Source organism: Musa acuminata, chromosome BXJ3-9, assembly GCF_036884655.1.
Source record: "Musa acuminata AAA Group cultivar baxijiao chromosome BXJ3-9, Cavendish_Baxijiao_AAA, whole genome shotgun sequence".
Lineage (NCBI taxonomy): Eukaryota > Viridiplantae > Streptophyta > Magnoliopsida > Zingiberales > Musaceae > Musa > Musa acuminata.
The window spans coordinates 10,965,540-10,987,884 of record NC_088357.1 but is presented as its reverse complement, the minus strand read 5'-3'; the positions used below and the strand labels follow the sequence as shown (position 1 = coordinate 10,987,884).

Genomic DNA, 22,345 nt, shown 5'->3' with positions numbered 1-22,345 from the left:
CCCCAACTCCTCCTCCCAATCCTTTCTTGCTGGCCTCCTCCTTAGCTTCTTCTGTACGCTCCTCTACTGTACATAGTACGCGACGGAGGTGTGGGACACGGAAGGGAGAGGAGAGGTAAAGAGATGGAGGGCATGGAGAGGGCGTGGGACTCCGGGCGGCGGGCGAGCAGGAGCCTGAGCCGGAGCATCAGCAGGGGGATGGGCATGGGGAACTGGGGGATGGAGGACGTGTTCGCGCGGTCGAGCACGCGGGGGAGGTCGTGGGGTAGCCGGAGCGGGGTGGACGACGACGAGGAGGCGCTGCGGTGGGCCGCGCTGGAGAAGCTCCCCACCTACAGCCGCCTGCGCACCGGGATCCTCCGGTCGGTGGTGGCGGAAGGGGAGCAGGGGCGGCGGCAGTACCAGCACAAGGAGGTGGACGTGCGCAAGCTGGGCGTCAACGAGCGCCAGGAGTTCATCGAGCGCGTCTTCAAGGTCGCCGAGGAGGACAACGAGCGCTTCCTCAAGAAGCTCCGCAACCGAATCGACAAGTCAGTCAGTTCTCCCTCCTCCTCCTCCTCCTCCTCCTCCTCCTCCTCTGGTGTTGCACGTTACAACCCACCAAGCAAGCCATTAACCGTGACAAACAGTACCTGCCAATAATTTCTTTTTCCTTTCCCTTCTTTATGACAAGGATTACTCCATAAATGGATCACCCAAAGCATACTAAGCTGCCGTAAGGAATCTAGAGGCCATGAGAGAGACAGAGAGGTTAGAAGTTGGAGATGCCATCTTCTAAGCTATTATCGTGTCCTTTTCCCTAATTTAACTTATTCAACACCTTAAATTACAAGTGCATCGGTCATCCAGAAGATAAACAATAGTTCGCAGGAAGTTTCTTAGCAATTGGTTGATTTCCAATCACTACAGTACAAATGCTTCTCTCTCCATAATCTAATGCTTATGGACTTGAAAGCAATGGGCGGCTGTCATGATGGTGATCGCACAAGTTCTCCGACAATTTGAGACTTGTTTAGCTACATATCACCATCGAAATGATGCAGCTTCTCTTTGACTGATTCCATGTTTGTGATGCAGGGTTGGCATCCAATTACCAACGGTGGAGGTGAGGTTCGAGCATCTGAACGTGGAAGCCAAATGCCATGTGGGGAACAGGGCTCTGCCGTCGCTGGCGAACACGGCCAGGGACATCGCCGAGTCGGCCGTCGGCCTCTTGGGAATCAACCTCACCAAGAGAACCTCTCTCACCATCCTCAAAGATATCTCGGGAATCATACAACCCTCGAGGTGAACACACTCCAACAAGTTGCAGACATATGAATCGACTCCACTAAAATGGCTAGCTAACAATGGTGATATTTCAGGATGACACTTCTATTAGGCCCTCCGTCATCTGGGAAGACCACCCTTTTGTTAGCTTTAGCTGGAAAACTAGACCCAACTTTGAAGGTTGGTGCCCGACCTCTTTCTTCCTGGGTTTAGTTCGAGCAACCTGAAATAACGCAAATCCTCGACTTGCAGACCAGAGGAGAGATATCATACAATGGATACAGGTTGGAGGAGTTCGTGCCTCAGAAAACTGCAGCTTACATTAGCCAGAATGATGTTCATGTGGGCGAGATGACAGTCAAAGAAACATTCGACTTCTCTGCGAGGTGTCAAGGCGTAGGATCTCGATACGGTACTGATTCAACCCCGTCCCTTTCTCGCCTACAAACGTTGAAAAGCTAGTAGTGTAGAATTTGAGGTTGTGATTCGTGCTGCCGCCGTCGTCATTGTGGATAAGGTTTCCGCCGAGTCCACAGAGTAGCTTGTACTGGAACCGAATGATGAAATGGCATGTTGTCAGATCTTCTGACGGAGCTGGCGAGGAGGGAGAAGGAAGGAGGAATTCTGCCAGAAGCTGAAGTGGATCTGTTCATGAAGGCCACGGCAATCGAAGGAGTGAAGAGCAGTCTGCAAACGGACTACACGCTCAGGGTACGTTCTTCTCACTCCTTTTGTGAACGCTTTCAAGGGGCGTCAATTTGGGTGGGTGGATTCTTGAGCTGGACGCCTCGGGAATCGAAGGAAAATGCTTCTAGATGCGGTGCTACTGTGGGCAAGAGCGGTGGTCGTCTGTGTTTGGCTTAGTCAACGATTTCGATCCGGCGGGTGGGGTCCACGGAAAGTGGATCCCATGGTGTGAATATTTAATAGATTTTTTTGAATAATAGAAAAAGAAGAAATTATATAAGATAATTTTCTTTCATATTTCAATATGAGAGTAATTAATTTGGGACTTTTTTTATTAAAAAATATCTTTTTCAATCATTATTATTATTATTATTATTATTATTATTCGTTCCAGTATAGTTTCATATTTGAGCTACAAGAGTTTTGTGGTGGAGTCACAGAGGATAAAGAAGAGGCTAAGCATGGCGTTGACTGTCGTTAAATGCTGCAGATACTTGGGCTGGACATTTGCGCCGATACAATTGTGGGCGATGAGATGCAGAGAGGGATCTCCGGAGGTCAAAGGAAGCGCGTCACCACAGGTTCTTACCTTGCAAATTAATCTTGGAACAGTGCTCGAACAGTTTCCTTCCTTGAATGCGGAACTCAAAGACTTGCATGGGGCATGGCGCGATGCAGGTGAGATGATCGTCGGGCCGACCAAAGTGCTGTTCATGGACGAAATATCGACCGGCCTCGACAGCTCCACCACCTTCCAGATCGTGAAATGCCTGCAGCAGATCGTCCACCTGGGTGAGGCCACCATCCTCATGTCCCTCCTTCAGCCGGCGCCCGAGACCTTCGAGCTCTTCGACGACATCATCCTCCTCTCCGAGGGCCAGATCGTGTACCAGGGCCCCCGCGAGTTTGTCCTCGAGTTCTTCGAGGCCTGCGGCTTCCGCTGCCCCGAGCGCAAAGGCACCGCCGACTTCTTGCAGGAGGTAAGTGAACAGAGCACCGGCTGCACTTCTCCCCGACCAGAAGCGTGCGCGCTCGACCCTCGATGATCTCGATCTTGGTCGCAGGTCACGTCGAGGAAGGACCAGGAGCAGTACTGGGCGGACAAGGAAAGGCCGTACCGCTACATCTCCGTCTCCGAGTTCGCGCAGTGCTTCAAGCGATTCCACGTCGGTCTTCGTCTGGAGAACGAGCTCTCCGTCCCCTTCGACAAGTCGCAGAGCCACAAGGCCGCCTTGGTCTTCTCCAAGAAGTCTGTTTCCACCTCCGAGCTCCTCAAGGCCTCGTTTGCCAAGGAATGGCTCCTCATCAAGCGCAACTCCTTCGTCTACATCTTCAAGACCGTTCAGGTAACGCCACAAACCCGTCGTCTTTGCTCGTTGCTCATCATCTCGATGTCCCACGATTGACATCGTCTTCCGGTTCGATCCGCGTGAAGATTGTCATGGTGGCGCTCATAGCGTCAACCGTGTTTCTGAGGACTCGCATGCACACGAGGAACGAGGACGACGGCGTCATCTACATTGGAGCGCTCCTCTTCGGGTTGATCGTCAACGTCTTCAATGGTTTCGCGGAGCTGTCCATCGCCATCTCGCGGCTCCCGGTGTTCTACAAGCACAGGGACCTGCTCTTCTATCCGGCATGGATATTCACCTTGCCCAACTTTCTCCTCCGGATTCCCATATCGATCCTGGAAACCGTGGTTTGGACTGTCATGACCTACTACACCATAGGCTATGCTCCGGAGGCCAGCAGGTAAACTTCGAGCTCAGCTCCAAAAGACTTGCTGATATGCTTTTCTGAGCCGTGGCGCTCACTGTTCTCTGCGTCACAGGTTCTTCAAGCAGCTGGTGCTGGTGTTCCTGATCCAGCAGATGGCGGCAGGGCTGTTCAGAACTGTCGCGGGTCTTTGTAGGTCCATGATCATCTCCAACACCGGTGGGGCTCTGTCCGTGCTCATCATCTTTGTTCTTGGAGGCTTCATTCTACCCAAAGGTACTCATTCAGGACACAAAACAGTGCAAGTCCATCTTACTGACAAGATCTTCACTGCTCACCGAACCTTCTCTTTCTTCGCCGACAGATGTGATTCCGAAATGGTGGATATGGGGCTTCTGGATTTCGCCACTTACCTACGGATACAATGCTTTAGCGGTGAACGAGTTTTTGGCTCCGAGGTGGATGAACAAACCGGTAAGTTCCTCGTTACCCATGAAACGTGATATCTTTTTGATAAGCCATCCTTTGTCGTCGTCGGCACAAACATAAAACCATACGAGCTCATCTAATGCGGATAATTCGACGCGACAAACGATAACCTATCACTCGTGCAGCTCCTATAAGTCTTATACTGTTTTGATGGAGAGATTTGTGCGTTCGGTGACAGTCATCAGATGATCGACCATTAGGAAGGGCAATCCTCGAAAACGCTAATGTCTTTCCGGAGGCTAGATGGTATTGGATTGGTGCCGGTGCGCTTCTGGGATTCAGCATCCTCTTCAATTTGCTTTTCACCTTCTTCCTCATGTATCTGAATCGTAAGGCCTCAACCTGTCTCTCTCCGTACATTTCACCTTCCCGTTCTTCTCGGTTGAGCTCAGATTGTTCTTCGACGCAGCTATCGGAAAACCGCAAGCTGTTATATCTGAAGAAACAGCAGCAGAGATGGAGGAAAACCGAGACGAGACAAGAGAGTCGCCGAGAATCAGGAGGGCGGGCTCCGAGAACGATTCTTTACCTCGGGAACTGTCGAAGAGGGACGGAAACAATGCCAGTACGTGGCGGAATCAGAACACCAACGATCGCCTTTGTTGCTGTGTTCTAACTTGAGCTCATTCTCGCAGGAGAAATGATGGTGCTGCGGATGAGCCCCAGCGGGACGAACAGGCTCAACCGTGACATGTCCATCGATGAGGCCGCCACCGGCGTTGCTCCCAAAAGAGGAATGGTTCTTCCGTTCACGCCTCTGGCCATGTCCTTTGATGAAGTCAGTTACTATGTGGACATGCCTGCGGTGAGCTCTCTCAGTCATTTTTCGAGCTTTGAATCAAGTAGCATGAATCAGTAACGATGGATGCACCGATTTGCTCACCAGGAAATGAAAGATCAAGGAGTCACAGAAGATAGGCTGCAGCTCCTAAGGAACGTAACAGGGGCGTTCCGGCCGGGCGTCCTCACAGCCCTCATGGGCGTGAGTGGGGCTGGGAAAACCACCCTCATGGATGTTTTGGCTGGCAGAAAGACCGGTGGCTACGTCGAGGGAGATATCCGCATCTCCGGCTATCCCAAGAACCAAGAGACTTTCGCAAGGATTTCCGGGTATTGTGAGCAGAACGATATCCACTCACCTCAGGTCACCGTCCGGGAGTCCTTGATATACTCTGCTTTCCTCCGTCTCCCCAAGGAAGTCAGCGACGGAGAAAAGCTGGTGAGTCCAATTGGTCTTGGCATTCGTGCAGGGGAAGTGATATATGTGATGTACTAAAGGTAATCCCTGTGATCTCAGAAATTTGTCGATGAGGTGATGGAGCTGGTGGAGCTCGACAACCTGAGAGACGCCATAGTGGGACTGCCGGGCATCACAGGGCTGTCCACGGAACAAAGGAAGAGACTGACGATTGCCGTGGAACTCGTTGCTAATCCCTCGATCATCTTCATGGACGAACCAACCTCAGGCCTCGATGCAAGAGCAGCCGCCATCGTCATGAGAACCGTGAGGAACACAGTCGATACCGGAAGAACTGTTGTTTGTACGATCCACCAGCCAAGCATCGACATATTCGAGGCCTTCGATGAGGTCTGTCCATCTCGAAACGCTTCTCCGTGAGATCATACAATAATGCATGCATGCTTGCTTAATGCTTATGTTTCTGATCATGCAACAGCTGCTGCTCATGAAAAGAGGCGGCCAAGTGATCTACTCTGGACCATTGGGAAGAAACTCTCACAAGATAATCGAATACTTCGAGGTAAATTTGAAGTCATCATTAGCTGCATTGTTGATTACGGCATGGTGAGAACGAGAAACGACAGCTCTTGCTTTCCATGTTTCAGGCGATTCCTGGAGTTCCAAAGATCAAGGACAAGTACAATCCTGCGACATGGATGCTGGAAGTCAGTTCGGTTGCAGCTGAAGTACGTCTACAGATGGACTTCGCCGAGTACTACAAATCATCAGCTCTCTACCAGTAAGTAGTGAAACTGAGAGATCAGTGGCCATGCAGATACGAACTGATTACTGATAAGCTTTGTTTTGCTTGCAACGAAACTATGGCTACCAGGCGCAACAAAGCATTGGTTGGTGAGCTCAGTAATCCGGCATCAGGAACAAATGATCTCTACTTCCCCACGCAGTTCTCCGAGTCTTCTTGGGGGCAGTTCAAGGCCTGCCTCTGGAAGCAATGGTGGACCTACTGGAGGAGCCCTGATTACAACCTGGTCAGATTTTTCTTCACCTTGGTCACTGCTCTGTTGCTAGGCTCCATATTTTGGAGAATTGGCCATAAGAGGTATGTAGACGCAGGACATGCTGTTCTCTCATCTCTTGGGATGCACAGAGATTCACCGGTGGTTTTCCTCTGTGCTGCAGTGGAAGTGCAAACAATCTTAGGATCGTCATCGGGGCGATGTATGCGGCGGTCTTGTTCGTCGGCGTCAACAACTGCTCGACGGTGCAACCACTGGTAGCGATCGAGAGGACGGTGTTCTACCGAGAAAGGGCTGCTGGAATGTACTCCGCTTTACCGTATGCCATGGCTCAGGTAAGGGGGAGCGTTGCTGATTCAAGCGTTAATGCGACGGTGTTATTATCATCGAATGCTTGGATCCAATGGCGTTGAATCGCTGCAGGTGCTCGTGGAAATCCCGTACGTGGTGATTCAGGCAGCGTACTACTCGCTCATCGTCTACTCCATGATGAGCTTCCAGTGGACAGCGGCAAAATTCTTTTGGTTCTACTTCATCTCCCTCTTCTCCTTCCTTTACTTCACTTACTATGGCATGATGACCGTGTCACTGTCACCGAACCATCAAGTTGCTGCGATCTTTGCCTCCACCTTCTACTCCGTCTTTAACCTCTTCTCAGGCTTCTTCATCCCCAGACCAGTAAGTTTCTCCTGTTCGATCTTGCCATTTACTTTTGTCGTGTGGAGTTCCTATCAGTAACCCAAGGTTCTGTGATGGATTGCAGAGGATTCCCAAATGGTGGGTGTGGTACTACTGGATTTGCCCATTGCAATGGACGGTGTACGGTCTCATAGTAACACAGTACGGGGATTTAGAGAGCTTCATCAGTGTGCCTGGCTCGGAAACCCCAATAAGGACCAAGGACTACGTGAAGGACCATTTTGGATACCACACTGACTTCATGCCTGTGGTTGCCATCGTGCTGGTCGGCTTTGCTCTCTTCTTTGCTTTCATGTTTGCTTACTGCATCAAGAAGCTCAACTTCCAGCAGAGGTAGGCGGAGAGAGGGGTGGTGATGATGAGTCCCCATCGCTTCAGCACAGAGAGAGAGAGAGAGAGAGAGAGAGAGAGAGAGAGAGAGAGAGAGAGAGAGGTCCAAAGCGGCTTCTCGGATTTTGTAGGTTAAGGTTTCCTTGCGCTATTCATACGTGTTCTAATATTCGACTGGGAGGACGATTGATTTAGTTGTAAATATAGTGATGATTGTATGAAGCAAGTTGTATTGATTTAATGAGCGAAAGTATGACTTCAGATCACTTGTTCTAAAGTAAATTTGAGACAACACTCCAAAGCAAAGATGAAAAGTCAATCCCTAATCACTCCTCGATCGGCCAGACAAGTTTATATAATGAATGAAGAGACAAATCCTGATGAACCCTCATTGTTCGAGCTGAGATTTCTCGGTCTCCCTAACAATGGCGGAATAGGACATTAAAAGTTCTTGATCCTTCTTCTACTGGAAGAAGGAAGGAGTCGCAAGGCGAGAGAAACAACAAAAGACACCACACGGCAGCGGAGAGGAAGCTTCCGCCGATGGAAGCAGAGTAAGCAGGGCGGAGGGGGCGGGAATCTATTGACGGCAACAGGGGGGAGAGGACGGGAATCCGCTGACGGCAGCGGAGAGGAAACTTTCGCCGACGGAAGAAGCAGGGAGAGGGAGGCTGGAATCCGCCGACGGCAGCGGAGAGGAAGCTTCCGCCGGCGGAAGCAGTTGAAGCAGGGGGGGAGGGGAGGGGCCAGGAATCCACCAACAGCAGCGGAGAGGAAGTTTTCACCCGTGGAAGCAGAGGAAGCAGTGGGGTGGGGAGGGAGGGGCCAGGAATCCACCAACGGCAGCGGAGAGGAAGCTTTCGCCCGTGGAAGCAGGGGGGAGGGGGGCGGGAATCCGCCGACGGCAGCGGAGAGGAAAGCTTCCGCCGACGGTTTCTAACCCTAAAACAGAAGTCGAGAGAAAGAAAATAAAGAGCCGTGAAGCGCAGGTTAGAAGCCAAAATGAAGCGTGAGCAAAATATTATACGTCTATTTTTTCTTATGATTTTTAATAATCATAATTTATAAGATATTTATAAATATAATTTTTAAGAATTATAATAAAAAGATTAAAGTTAATATAACACATATAAAAACTATTTCAATAGTATTTATTTAAATCACGATAAAAAAAATTACGGCTAATTTGTTTTAATGAGAGATCGATTAGAGGGCTAATCCCCTATGCAAAAGCATTTCTCTCTCTCTCTCCCCCAACTCTTTACCTCGGATCTCCACCAACTTGTATTAGAATGACAATCTTAAAATACGACACCTATCTTTTTTTGTAGGTCTCCGAGGAGTTCCACCCAGACAGTAGACGAACATTTTCGGCGCGTCGAGTTGACCGTTGACCAAATCCATATCAGGTTTCGATCGGATCGAGTCGTTCCTGTCATCTCCGTGAGCGATCGATCAACTTTGGAGATGACACTTTCCGCACGGACGAAGAGAAGGGGCGAAAGCAACGATGAGATTTGCATTGGCTGTGCATAACCAGACGCGTAAATGGAACTGCAAAACATCCCGTCAAAAAACTGATCAGCAGAAAATGTTTAGAATTGGAGGAGATTAATCGGAAAGTGTTGGCGGATGGTTTCCGTCTCGGGCATTTCTACCGCTGTCTTCCGGCACAACCGTGGTCGGCGTGCAGGTGCAGCAGATGGCGCGTGGAGGATTCCGGCGAGCCGTGTCCCTTGTTGCTCGGCCCAGAAGGCGGCACGCGCTTCCTGCTGGCACCCGCCTCCGACTCCTTCTCCGCTAATGTTGAGCTGATCCTTGGAGCCTTCGGAGCTTCGCCGGCGGAAGCCGGGGGAGGGTGTGGCCTCGCCGAGGACGCTCCATTGGTCACGAGAAGGAGAAGAAGAAGGGCTGACACCAGTAGCTGGACGAGGATGGCAGCCATGTCATGACGGGTGGTGACAAACCATCGAGTGGGTGTATGTATATATGGCCTCTTCTGGTCATAACAATCGGCGGTACCTAAGCACTCAAATAGGTGGGCTTTTGACTTGAGATCACTTGCTGCCATTAACCAACGAGTAATCTCGACCCAAAAAGATCGGTACGGAGAGAAAAAGGAGGAGGTTGGAGAACGCCTGGCTTTCTTTCAATAGGTGCCTTCAAAAGCTTGGCTTGTTCTCAGTGAATCATATCGAGTTCTGCTCTCGGTGAATCGATTCCTAGTGTGTTTTAGGACGGATCTCCATCCCTGTAAAGATCCGATGTTGCTTCGCTGGATGATGGAATCGCCATTAGTGCTCATCTCTAGCTGTATCGATCGGTGGATGAGTAGATCTCGATCGAAGAAAGGACAGAGGAAATAAAGTGGAACGATCATCGATCGTCATCCACCCACAACACAGTTCGGACGTCGACGTCCGATGCTTTTTGGATCAATTTGTAGTAGAAATTGAAGTAGAAAAACTTGAATTTTCTTTACGGCAGACACACTTTCTGATTTAATCAAATAAATTCAACCGGTCTTATGATTACACGACTGGTTGAAGAAGATAATGAGAAGAACATAGTTGCATTATGCAGGAAAAGGACTTTGGTGTGACGACTACCTCCTCAAAGTTGCATGGAATAATGGAGTTGGTGTGTTGCAGCTGCTGTCAATCATACTACTTTGAGCTCGAGTGCCGCCGCAATGTGTTGGATAAGAGCCGTGGCATACTTGGACTAAAATAATTGAGTTGAGGAAGAAAAAGCCATGGATAAACTCTATACTTGGACAAACATTCATATCTATAAGTTTCTAATCTTATCCCTTTTCCCTGCTTTTGCCATATTATAATTATAATCTTATCCCTTTTCCCTGCTTTTGCCATACTTGGAAACAACTTTGAGCCGTGGCCTCGGGGCCGACGCGGCTCGGTTCGGGTCCGGACGACGGGGACCTCCCTGGGGCGTTCCTCGAGCCCGCTGAGGCGATCGAGTGCGGTGTCCGATCGGGACGGTGTAGCCGTCTCCTCTGGGCAGAAACTCCTCGCCTGCGCGTCCGGAGGGGTCCTTCGGCTTTGCACCTGCACAAAGGTCGGGCCGAGGCGCTCGGCCCGACCCCTCTGACGATCAAGTTAGTAGATGTGGAGGGGGTTTCAGATGAAGAAGTGTTTTCGTGTGTCTGTTTCTCCTCCCCTCTCTCTCTCTGATGAACGAGAGGGTATTTATAGGGAAGCTTACTGCTTCCTGAGCTGCCCGCTTGCAGGGGGTAGGCTGGTAGCGTCTGACTTTGTGTTGGCGTGGCGTGAAGAATTGAGCTTTGGCAGGATGTTAATGCATCTCGGTCGGCGTTCCAATCTGCATTGATCAGGTGCTGTTGCGTGAGGGGTCATTTGACGTCAGCCGAATCTTATCATAATTACTATCCTCGTCAAGTCTTTTATTTAATAAAGGTAGTATCACTTTGTTTTATAGCCTGAATTATTTGTTATGGTACTAATAAGCATAAAAGCCTATGTTTATAGCCTGAATGTGCTTTTATGTGCTTTTCATGATCATCGTATCATCATGTGAATCATACATCATCAAATTAATCATGTCTCCAAGTTGACTGTATGTATCTTCACATCAACCAAGTTGATCATATATTCAAGCTTGTCACACCATAAAAGTAAGCATGCCGTCGAGATAACTTTATCTCTAAGTCGAATATTTCTTCGAGTCAATTGTATCATCGAGGTAGGCATAACTCTAAGTCGATTATGTCTTTGCATAGATCATAAGTTGATTGCACCCTTAAGACAGTCAAACGATCAAGACAATAGCATCTTGAAGAGATTTGTAGCTACAGTACATGAATAGCAAACACCCAGCAATTTGTGGACATCTCTAATTATCATGACATCGAGCAAAACGGGTAAAGATGCAGTTAACACATACATATATGATATCTCAAAATTCAGCCTCAACTGAAGCATCGAAATTAGGAAGAGTTAAATAAGAAATCATTTACTACTATCCAATATATAATAAAGATGATATAATAATCAATCTAAAACAAATGATCCTATAATTCATGATACAAATAATGAATATGATAGATCAACCATCTTATTTTTTATATTTTTATATTATAATCAAGTATATATTTTTTTTTATAATTACGTTTATATAATTTAATTAATTAATTTGAATCGATCTAATCTAGGATTAAGTTTGATACGTCAAATAGATGGTTTGGTTTAATGGAAGGAAGGATCAAAATAAGGATTAATTATATATTATCATATATAATTATTAGTATTTTATCCTTATATTCTTAAAAATTAAATTAAAATATTTATAATTATGAAAGTGAAATATTTAACCTCGTTTCTACTCGTGTTGTCAGCTCTAAGATTTACCAGTAATGATTTTGTTTAACTTCGATTTATCACGGTATTTCTTTTAGCAGAATTAATGACGTGATAAGAAATAAGATTAAATATTTTATTTTTATAAATATAAAATTTTAATATATTTTTTTAAATATAAAAATTAAAAAATTAAAAAAATAAAAATAAAAATTGTAATTAGTCCACAAAATAAACCCGACAAGCGAGGGCGGTTTTGTCGGACGCTATACCGAGAGAAGAGAATGGGGCGGCGGTCCAAACCGTCATATGAGTCATTTTCCAGTGAATTCCCACCAAATAAAAACCCCTTCGAGACGAGACGATTTCTTTCCGAGCCGCCTTCTCCATCGCCTCTTTTTCGTTGTCTCTCTCCCTCGTTCGAATCGCTCCTCGACCGTCCGATCCACCTTATCTATCCCCATCGCCGTCTGCCTCGGCCTCCCCTTCCCTTCCCGCGCGCGAACCATAAGGAATGCCGCCGAGCTCCGAAGGCAGCGACCTCGCCGACCGCGAGCTCTACTCCATCCCCTCCTCTGCGAGTACCGTAACCATTCCCCTCTCCTTCGTCGATCGGCGTTCCTTTTTTCTTTGGGGCTAGGGTTAGGGTTTTGTCTCTCGGCCTTTCATCGCTCTTTCTTTGGTCTTTGATCAGGTTGGTTCCGGTGGGATGACATCGACGACACGGAGCGGCGGTGTCTGCCGGAGTTCTTCGACGGCTCCTCTACCTCAAGGAACCCTAGAGTCTACAAGGAGTACCGCGATTTCATCATCAGCAAGTACCGGGAGGACCCCACCAAGTGCATTACCTTCACCGAGATCCGAAAGTCTATGATCGGCGATGTCGGGTATCTCCACAAGGTGTTCTTGTTCCTGGAGAAGTGGGGATTGATCAATTTTGGGGTGAAGGTGCCGAAGACATCAGTGGAGGATGCTGGGCCGAAGGTTGTGGTGGAGGAAGGGCCGCCGGCGGATGTGCAGGTGGTGCCAGCATGCATACCGCAGAGGAAGCTGGTGGGAATGGCGTCGTCTGTGGGTGGAGAGAATGGATTCAAGTTGCCCCCATTGACGTCGTACTCAGATGTATTTGGAGATTGGTTGCCAAAGAGGGGACTGGTGTGTGGAATATGTGGGGATCAGTCCGCTGCTGGAGGATATGAGTCGTTACAGGTATCTTTAAACTTTCCTTTCTTGCGTCCGATCTAGAATTGCCATGTTTTTTTTTAATTTTGTGTTGAATGTTAATAAAAGGTATGCATATATTATCTATTCAAACTTTGTTGCTCAAGGAATTCAACTACAATTTTTGCTTAGAACTCTCACAGTATTGTGGTTACCATTTGACCAAGTTTAGGTGTCTGAATCAGAGTTGGTAGCCTGTTGAATTTTCAATATACAATTAGGAGATATGTTACTTCGATACCAGAAATAGCTCAAGAACATTCATTAGTTTCATTGGGGAAAAGATTCATGGATTTGTGAGATCACAGGAAGAAAGGATAATGGGTATGCATGTCATTCTGACCAAACTATGTTAGAGGTCATGGGTGTCATAGTCTGACCTGTTGGAAATTCTTTTTCCATGTTAACTTGCTAGTACAAATGTAACTTTTTCCCTTTGTTTAAGAATGACAAGTTATATGTCCCTATGGGAATGCAATTAATTGGAGCTTTTCATTGCATTATTTTTTAACAGTGCAGCAGCATCAAATTATGTGAATGCTAAGACTTAGAACTAGGTCAATAAAAGAAAATCAAAGTTTGGTTTGTTAGCCAAACACTTCCAAGAAGTTTGGAAGGTCCTTGACGCAGATGACTTAAGACATTGTTTTGTTATCCTTTGCTTCTACAACCATTTTATGACATATATATATATATATACATATATATACATATATATATATATATATACATATATATACATATATATATATATATACATATATATATATATACATATACATATATATATATATATATATATATACATACATACATATATATATATATACATACATACATATATATATATATATACATACATACATATATATATATATATACATACATACATACATACATACATACATACATACATATATATATATATATATATATATATATATATATATATATATATATATATATATATATATATATATATTCTTAAGAGTGAGAATAAGAAAAATGGACATGTACATGACACTTTAATGGTTTCCTACTAATAACATCGACTTTAGCATTTTGGACCAGTTATCTTTGGTAAAATGGAGTAGGACCGTGAAGGTTATAATGTGTGCTTTAGTGGAAGTCATCTAGGATCAATCTTATATAGAACCTTAGGGGAAGATTCTACCTATATGTGGAGCTTAGTGAGGATGTCAAGACTTGGGGTGAGATTTTTTTATACCTAAATAATCAAGGTTCGTAATTTCATACTGTACCGGAATATCGAGTTTAGCTCGGTACGGTGCGGTATGAGTATATTGAGCCGTACGCTCTGGCGTACCGCTCGATATATATATATATATATATATATATATATATAATAATAATAATAATAATAATAATAATAATAATAATAATAATAATAATAATAATAATAATAATAATAATAATAAGTTAAAAAATAAAAAAAGGGCGACATCGCTTTGTTTCTTCTCCCTATGTGGGGAGAAGAAACCTCGTTTTCTTCTCCCTATGTGGGGAGAAGAAACCTCGTTTTCTTCTCCCTGCCGAGGCTTCTTCTCTTGGTGCGGATGAGGAGAAGTCATCGACGATGTCGAGGTCTCGTCGCCTCAGACGAGGAGGAGGCGACATCTCATCTGCAGTGTGGTGAGGGAGGGCTGTGACGGATTGGGATCGTCGAGGGAGAGTGGCGTTGGATCTCTAGGTTCTTCCTTTTCTTCTCCCTCTTCTTCCTTCTCCCTCGAGTAATGCCGTCCCGTAGCGGGCGGCGACAGTCGAAATCAATTATCACCAATCGATTTCACATGGTAATGGGACGAAAACAGCCCCAATCGATGGTACCGCTTAGTAGCGAGCGGTCCGTGTACCGGTCTACTGGTGGACTGGTACGTATCGTCCGGTATAGACGGTATCATTGGAAATTAAAAACCCAGCAAATAATCATACATTTATAGAACTGGAAACAAAAAGACATTTATGTAAGTCTTGATGGCTTACCATTAGTAATGTAGTTTAAGCATTTCAAGCCATATGATCAGATCCAATTCAGACAAGCTTTTGGGCTAATAAACTGCTTGGATTGCTACATGGGCCCCTTGATGCCAGTGTTCAGTCTGTTTGCATTTATGGACGACAAAAGAACAAGAATTGATGGCCTTATTATCTGCTGCATATGCTGGACATGTTATTTCAACATGAGCTGATGTGATGATGCAACTTAACAAGCCATCTACAGTTTATGTATTTGAGGGTTTTCAGTGTTAGGAATTATGGGGCTGCTTGAAAGGTTTTTATGGTTTAATCAGAACTAAATTATATCAATATTTTGGCTTTTTTTACGCCTTCCATATATATCATGATACTAGAAAGATTGTTATGTCTTGATATATGGTAAACTCCACATTGTCTCCTATCATAATTTTTCAGGATGGAGTGATGGTATGTTCAAAATGTTCTAAAAATAATAGTCAGGCTGATGGTAGAACAACAGAGGACTCAAATCATCAGGTGGATGATGATGCTAAGGCAGAAGGTAGCGCTAACAATGTAATTAGTGCATGGACAGATGCAGAGACACTACTCCTTCTAGAAGCTGTCCTAAAGCATGGAGATGACTGGGCTCTTATTGCTCAGCATGTACGAACCAAGAGTAAGCTTGATTGTATTGCAAGGCTTATACAACTGCCTTTTGGTGAGCATATTCTGGGCTCAATTAATGGTACATGTGCTAATAGTAACTTGATAACTCAAGCGACTGATGTCAAAAAGCAATCCTTAATAAATGAGCCACCACAAGAGCTCATCAAAACAGATTTGCACATCCAAACTGATGAGAAAGATCTTGTGGAAGAACCTATTGCAGAACGTCCTCTAAAGAGAAGATGCTTGCCGTCCTTTGTACATATTGCAGATTCACTAATAAAGCAGGTATAAGTTGGCTTTACATTGATTTTATCGGTGTAATTTGCAAAACCCTTGATGGGAACTTTATTCATGTGCATATTACAGAACAACTAATATCTTCTTTGGTAGGTAGCTGGCTTTTCTACTGTTGCTGGCGCACAGATTGCTACTGCAGCAGCAGATGCAGCTATTGTGGCACTGTGCAGCGAAAATATATCTGCAAGGAAGCACTTTTCGATCAATAAGTATGGGGAAAATGATTTACTTTATACTAACAATGATCATAACAGGTTGGTTTTCCCCCTTTTTTGTTTAGCTATATCTAAAAGAGAGAAAAATTGCCCATTCTCTGCATATTATGTTATAGTCATTTCAGTGGATTGAAGATTGAAGATCGGGATATGGAGTTGCATAAACAGACAGGTATGCTATCTATATTATTGACCTGGCATGAAATCTGTACTTATCGGCTAGTTCACTAGTTAGATGCTTTATGAAATCATAGTTCTGCACTGATCTTTGTATTCCTTTTGCTGTTTTAAACTGCCGACCTTTATTCTGGGATGAAGTGTCTTGCACTCTCTGCTTGATATGAAGATATAAATTAATGAACAAGCCAATGGAATATTGTGTTTGAGAAAGTAGCTTTATTTATATAATGCCAGGCGCAATTTATTTCTATCGGTGATATAGATTAGTATATTGGCCACATCATACATAATGTAGATATATTACTACAATGCAGAAGGGAAGGCAGCTCAGTTGCTCTGTAATGATTTCTTCGGATTGTTTTCACTGTATCTAGAGCTATATCGTAATCCATCGATCTCCTTTTGATATATCAGTTGTCTCAGAGAAGAGCTTAAGTGCTACAGCATTTCAAGTAAGGGCTGCCATTGCAACTGCACTGGGGGCAGTTGCTGCTCGTGCCAAGCTACTAGCTGATCAAGAAGAGAGGGAAATAGAACTTCTGATGGCATCCATTATTGAAGTGCAGGTCTTCTCCTCTACCTTATTTTAAATTTGCAATAAAAAAAACTTGTTACTTTGGAGCATAGGTCTTCTTTCTTTTTTATTCTTTTCTCCTGGAGTGTGAATATTTTGTGAATTTGCTTAGGTTCGGTAATTGTTAGTTAATTGGTCAGATGTAGCCACTACCAGTGCAAAAGGCATATGCAGATCTTATCATTTAGTCACAGCCTAAATTATATTTTGAAGATGAAAAGTGCATAAAAAATATTTGGGTTTTGTGACGTTCCTTTTCTACGACCAAACATCTTCTGTGGAAAGGAAAAGCAATGAATATTGAAATGACATTGATGTTTTAGTAAGAGTTTTCCTATTATTTATAAGATTTATTAAAGTTATTAATTGGCATTGAAAAAACTGTCTTTAATAAGTTCGGTTAATGATCAGTCAAAATGATTCTTAATTCATTTCGAAAAAGTGAATTCATGTTAATGTATATGTATTTTTTTTTATTTTATCTCAATGTCATGATAGATTTTGATGTGATAAAATTTACTATTTATTTGTTCTTTGATTGCTTTTTTTAATTTATTAATTTAGCATTTTTTATAGTATACATAAGCAGTTCATGCATAAACAGTTCTTATGTGTATTGATTGTTGTTTGACAGCTGAGAAAGATACAATGCAAGATCAAACATTTTGAAGAGATGGAGTCCATGATGGAGCATGAGTACACACTATTGCAAAAGGTGAAGGAATCTACTCTTGAGGAGTGGGTGACGGTGCTCCAGCAGGCGTTTCAGGCAGGGATCCCAAGATGGAGCGATGATGAATTGCCCAAACCTTTCACCACCATGTAATATCATCGTCCTATGCCTTACACTTGATAGGTAATTTATATGTTGTGGATAAACCAGTGATGCTAGTGTGATGAAAGTGTTCCTCTTCTTCTAGCTTTTCTGTGTGGCAGGATATGTTGAATTCATTTTATTTGTTTTCGAAAGAAAAATGCACTGTGTTACTGATAGAAAAGTTGCAATCAAAAGTTGGACATGCAACGGGAGTCGCCTCGACAAAAAAAATTGCCTCGTGTGAGGCATACAAACAACGCTTCTGTTATGGTAGTCTAACAAGTCACGAAGCCCATTTCATCCTAAAAACAGACATATCTTCTTCTCGTTGGCTGATGAACTCCCATCATGTAGGAGGAATTCAGGATTTGTGATAGATAGATTTTTTAAGGATGTCTTGGTCTCAAAATTTCTCCAAATGATTTGCTTCTTAAGCAATAGACTTGTCCAATATTGCATTATTTTTTTAATTATAATTTTGACAGAAAGGGTAAGATTTCAATAAATTATATATATATATATATATATATATATATATATATATATATATATATATATATATATATATATATATATATATATATATATATATATATATATATATATATATATATATATATATATAGCGAGAGAGAGAGAGAGAGAGAGAGAGAGAGAGAGAGAGGAAAGCAGAAGAATCAATATTGCCCAGGTAGGATTACAAACACATAAATTAGCCATGATCAGGACAAGCCAGCCAATCATAAAGGAAAGCTTGTGGAATCAATTTGATGTTATAATATCAAACTATCAGATACTTTGAAGTCTTTTGACCAAATTTATTCGTCTTTGATAAGAGATGGAAGGATGGGCTTCCTGTAACACTATATTTGAACTTAGAATCTTACACTAAAATTATCAAAATTTTTACTAACTAGACTAATTAATATTTCAAAAATATATCAAATAATATTTCGAATCTTTAATCTTTGATCAGTGGATTGATATATAATCACCAAATTTATATTTATACGTTTATTAAAAAAAATTTATCTAATAAAACCTCAACATGATGAGTTTGATAATCTTAAAGATTAATCATAATTTTTTTTAATTTAATTCAACATCAAAGTGAACTAAGATTAAGATTGGCTTAAGCTAACAGAATAATATATTCAGATTGTTATAAGTATTTTGTACTAATAATTCAAGCTCAATGAAACTACATGTACAATTAGTATCAAGGTCGATCTAGTATCACATCATATTGTGACAATAGGTCGATCTAGTATTGAAACATAACGAGAAACTCAAATAAGAAAAGATTCCTAATATTAAAACACTATTAGTTTTAACTTAACTCTTTATTCCAAAAAGATTTCTCAATGGGAGACATCTCTTCCGATTCTTGATGTAGAACAAAACAGCATTATAGATGTAGAACAGATAAGGATTAACGTGCTCACATTACAATTCTATATCATCATTTCTTTCCAAGACAAAAATGTTGCCTTTATCATCCCTTCCTATCCGCATTGACTCATCCACATATCTAAGAAATGCTAAGGTTCAACTTTTTCATCAGATTTAATTCTTTTGGAAGAATATATATATAAAGGATACGTTATTTCAAGCCAACCTTGTGGATTGAAAATGGCAAGGAGGAGGTCCAAATTCTTCTCGAAGATCTTCATCAACTGCCCAATTCCAGTGAATTAACTCAGAGAAAAAAAAAATTTATTACCTGAGAGAAAGCCTTAAAATTAACATACACACACTACACTCTTTACCTGATCCGGAGTGATGTTTGATCTGTCAAGTTTGATGTCTACTCTCTGCAATAGAAGATCGGATATGTCGATGAGTTTGACAAAGTAATTTGATGTTCAAAAAAGATTGACTCGTGTATAGCTCCAGAGGGTAGCAAGAACTCTTACAGTTTTGGATGCAATCCTATAGGAAGCCTCGATCGTCAGCTGCCCTGATAGTAGTTGTAGTCCCCTCAAGTTGAACTTAATCACATTTGTTGCCTTCTCCTTTTGAAGATAATGCAGATTTAAAACTCCATTCTTTTTTCTTGAAAATAATTGAGCATGATTTAACATATCGACCAAAGAATATTTTCTTTACAACAATAGACATAAAAGAAGATCAGATATCCTACATGCTGCAACATGTTCCATACTTCACCTTTTCTTCTTTTGCTTTATACTGTATGAAATCAATTGTGAAGATGCTAAGAACCTCATTTCACTTAACCAACATGGAGTTGCATTGATAAGATTTGGTACTTGTGATTAATGAACCCAAGAAGAAATAGAGTGAGAAGAAAACCTGGAAAGTTATAACTACTATCATTGTTCCTTAGATGTAGGTGAGATAAAACTCAGAGAACAAATATCTCAAAGTTCAAGTTAAACTTTCTTTAACTTTACCTTATAATCTATTTAGATTGACTAAAATGGTAAATAATCTTTTTCTTTTTTCTAAAGGGTGTGAAGAGGGGAATTGATCATAAAATTATTGATAATAACTTATTGGCTAAACCAATTGACAATTTAAAGGATCTATTTGCTAAGGCTTAGAATCCTCAACCATGAGTAAGTAAATCTGGTAATGCCACAACTAAATCAATGTTTTAGGTGTATTAAAATTGTCAGTTGAATCTTTGGCAACTCTAATACATTACCATGAGATCAACATTTTGTGTAAAACTTGTTGGCTGAGATTTCAAAGGTACATTAATAGAATTCATGGGATGAGGCTTTGAACTCTTGACCATTGGTGTTCAAATAAATGTTTGAAGTGTTAAAGACATAATCTTGGTGCTAATCACACACACTATATAAGCTTGATTATGTGTAGGCTTATGGTTCTTGTCAAATAACAATCAGCCAGACCCGACAAAAAATAAATAATCCCGATTTATTAAAACATGTTTTCACTGCAAAGTAATGGAAATTGCTTTACCTTTGCAACATTGATTATTTGGAAGAAGTCCCCAAGGCTGATGAAGCCACGCAAACCAAGCTTTGTTCTTGTGGAACCTAATATTGAAATTGTGCTGTAAACAAGCTTCCAGCATCCATCCACCTTTCTTTTTCCCACATGGTCAGTATTTGCAAATATTTTAAAGGTAAAACACATCGAATAATTCATCAGTAAACTAAGATTGCATATTCCTCTCCGGATTTTAGTTGGCTGAAGTTTCTTTCTTTTATTTCAATATGAATGGTGATGTCAATTAATTATTGTTTCTCAATGATCAAAACTTTGTTTATTTGGAATCCTCTCTCTATATCTCTCTCGAGGATAACAATCGTTTCGCACGAGGAATTGTTGATCCTGTTTGTTTTTGCTATATGAATCGGGGTTTAACGTACCGAAGCATATCGCTCGATACGGGCAGTACATCAATGCACATTAGTATATTATATGTCGGTATGCTCAGTACAACTCAATATATACCGTATCGATAGTTGGTCGATACATCAGCATGGACCGATAATACGAATCATGGTATGAACAACTAAGAAAGGTTACGAAGAAAATATAGCTTATGTGCGATAGGTGAAGATGTCAGCCACTTTCACTTTGTAAAATAAATATAAAATAACAAACATAAATTAATAATATACTATCAGCATGATACCTAAGGTCCAAAGTAAAAGCATAATTTGATTAATTTAAATTCATAATTGACAAAATATGCATGCCCATTGATTTGCAAAACATAAGCTAGTAATATACTATCAACATCGATTAATAAGTTCAAAAAAAAAAAATCTATAATTTATACCATGAATTATAATTTGATTCATTGGATTCTAAAATTTGATTCGTCATTTTACCAACCTTATCTCGTAGATGGTCGGTAGGATATGGCGTGGGGTTTCGGGACTCCAGCAGTTCCACAAACCCAGCAATCTCTGATTTCTTCGAAGATGTGGCTCCAAAGATCCCTCTGTCAATGCCTTGATGTATAATGTGATATATCAGCGATCATCATCATCTTCCTCGCAGTCACCATATGTAGCTCGATAAGAGCGTGTTACTTACCGGTCAATGCCTGGTAAAGAGCGGCTTTAATGTCATCAATGGTTCCAAACTCTGCTGTAGATGATGGCCCATCTCTCCCATTGCGATTTGTGCCATCCGCCATTCCGGCAGCCCCTGTCGTCGATGCCGACGCAACCAGGGCCGATGCGGATAGCTTTCGAGATGAATGCCGTCTGTTTTGAGTACCCTTCGCGAGTCGGTTGCGGGGAAACGCTTCGAAGTTGCTCCAAGCCCGAGGAAGCGGCCGGAGGATGAGCGCAGCCATTTGGGGTCGGAAATGGCAGCAGGTGACATGTGGTGTTGGGCCTGCAAAAGGAGAAGACTTCGTGAGAGAGACAGAGAGAGAGAGAGAGAGAGATGAATACGCCTCGCCTGCCATGGTCTTATGGAGCAGCAGCAATGAGTGGCCATGATTCAAATAAAGAGGATAATGCTGGAATTTAGATATCGAGCTTTTTTTTACCCCCAGAGAGATTGAGCTCCTTGATCGAGAGCTATGTTACACTGCTCCACCGACCACAGATTCTCCCAGTACAGGAAAAACAAATCATACTGGTAAACAATAACAATCAACGTAGGTTTGAACGCGCTGTAGAATACTAAGGAAACA

The 22,345-nt window shown here is 42.7% G+C and overlaps 3 protein-coding genes and 1 long non-coding RNA gene across 5 annotated transcripts; 2 read left to right on the top strand and 2 right to left on the bottom strand.

Annotated features, from left to right (window-relative positions):
* Nucleotides 1-7,673, top strand: LOC103998064 (ABC transporter G family member 42). Its single transcript, XM_009419440.3, has 22 exons — nt 1-530; nt 1,078-1,287; nt 1,365-1,449; nt 1,522-1,681; nt 1,850-1,980; nt 2,447-2,537; nt 2,635-2,936; nt 3,021-3,302; nt 3,392-3,708; nt 3,788-3,948; nt 4,037-4,146; nt 4,340-4,490; nt 4,571-4,726; nt 4,797-4,966; nt 5,048-5,380; nt 5,459-5,749; nt 5,838-5,921; nt 6,007-6,140; nt 6,234-6,461; nt 6,542-6,713; nt 6,802-7,056; nt 7,142-7,673. Exons 1-22 carry the CDS (start codon nt 124-126, stop codon nt 7,412-7,414), a joined length of 4,503 nt encoding a protein of 1,500 aa, XP_009417715.2. The 5' UTR covers nt 1-123; the 3' UTR covers nt 7,415-7,673.
* A 49-nt stretch (nt 7,674-7,722) lies between these two features.
* Nucleotides 7,723-9,525, bottom strand: LOC135649950 (uncharacterized). Its single transcript, XR_010501436.1, has 2 exons — nt 9,066-9,525; nt 7,723-8,961 (listed from the first exon to the last, which is right to left on the bottom strand). It is a non-coding gene; the product is annotated as an uncharacterized LOC135649950 (long non-coding RNA).
* Nucleotides 9,526-12,083: 2,558 nt separating this feature from the next.
* LOC135648318 (SWI/SNF complex subunit SWI3A homolog) lies at nt 12,084-17,799 on the top strand. 2 transcript variants are annotated; one of them, XM_065165874.1, is made up of 7 exons: nt 12,084-12,325; nt 12,439-12,953; nt 15,399-15,899; nt 16,005-16,165; nt 16,243-16,298; nt 16,721-16,872; nt 17,515-17,799. In XM_065165874.1, exons 1-7 carry the CDS (start codon nt 12,259-12,261, stop codon nt 17,704-17,706), a joined length of 1,644 nt encoding a protein of 547 aa, XP_065021946.1. In that variant the 5' UTR covers nt 12,084-12,258; the 3' UTR covers nt 17,707-17,799. The 2 variants fall into 2 exon arrangements, with proteins under 2 accessions (XP_065021946.1, XP_065021947.1); XM_065165875.1 differs by having other exon boundaries at nt 12,087-12,325; nt 16,252-16,298.
* Nucleotides 17,800-18,991: 1,192 nt separating this feature from the next.
* Nucleotides 18,992-22,125, bottom strand: LOC135649641 (fibrillin protein 5 homolog). The gene is made up of 7 exons (XM_065168217.1): nt 21,736-22,125; nt 21,532-21,650; nt 20,647-20,769; nt 19,614-19,712; nt 19,467-19,511; nt 19,300-19,373; nt 18,992-19,228 (listed from the first exon to the last, which is right to left on the bottom strand). Exons 1-7 carry the CDS (start codon nt 22,112-22,114, stop codon nt 19,144-19,146), a joined length of 924 nt encoding a protein of 307 aa, XP_065024289.1. The 5' UTR covers nt 22,115-22,125; the 3' UTR covers nt 18,992-19,143.
* Between the last annotated feature and the right edge of the window lie 220 nt (nt 22,126-22,345).

Bases quoted from the DNA above. Each gene is read 5' to 3' on its own strand.
- LOC103998064 (XM_009419440.3), top strand. From the start codon at position 124: ATGGAGGGCATGGAGAGGGCGTGGGACTCCGGGCGGCGGGCGAGCAGG. The intron at 1,288-1,364 runs GTGAACACACTC...GTGATATTTCAG, and splicing joins GGAATCATACAACCCTCGAG to GATGACACTTCTATTAGGCC. The intron at 7,057-7,141 runs GTAAGTTTCTCC...GATGGATTGCAG, and splicing joins GCTTCTTCATCCCCAGACCA to AGGATTCCCAAATGGTGGGT.
- LOC135648318 (XM_065165874.1), top strand. From the start codon at position 12,259: ATGCCGCCGAGCTCCGAAGGCAGCGACCTCGCCGACCGCGAGCTCTAC. The intron at 12,326-12,438 runs GTACCGTAACCA...GTCTTTGATCAG, and splicing joins CTCCATCCCCTCCTCTGCGA to GTTGGTTCCGGTGGGATGAC. The intron at 16,166-16,242 runs GTTGGTTTTCCC...ATTATGTTATAG, and splicing joins ACTAACAATGATCATAACAG to TCATTTCAGTGGATTGAAGA.
- LOC135649641 (XM_065168217.1), bottom strand. From the start codon at position 22,114: ATGGCAGGCGAGGCGTATTCATCTCTCTCTCTCTCTCTCTCTGTCTCT. The intron at 20,770-21,531 runs GTTGGTAAAATG...GGAAAAAGAAAG, and splicing joins CCGACCATCTACGAGATAAG to GTGGATGGATGCTGGAAGCT. The intron at 19,713-20,646 runs GTAAAGCAATTT...TATCTTCAAAAG, and splicing joins AAATAATCAATGTTGCAAAG to GAGAAGGCAACAAATGTGAT.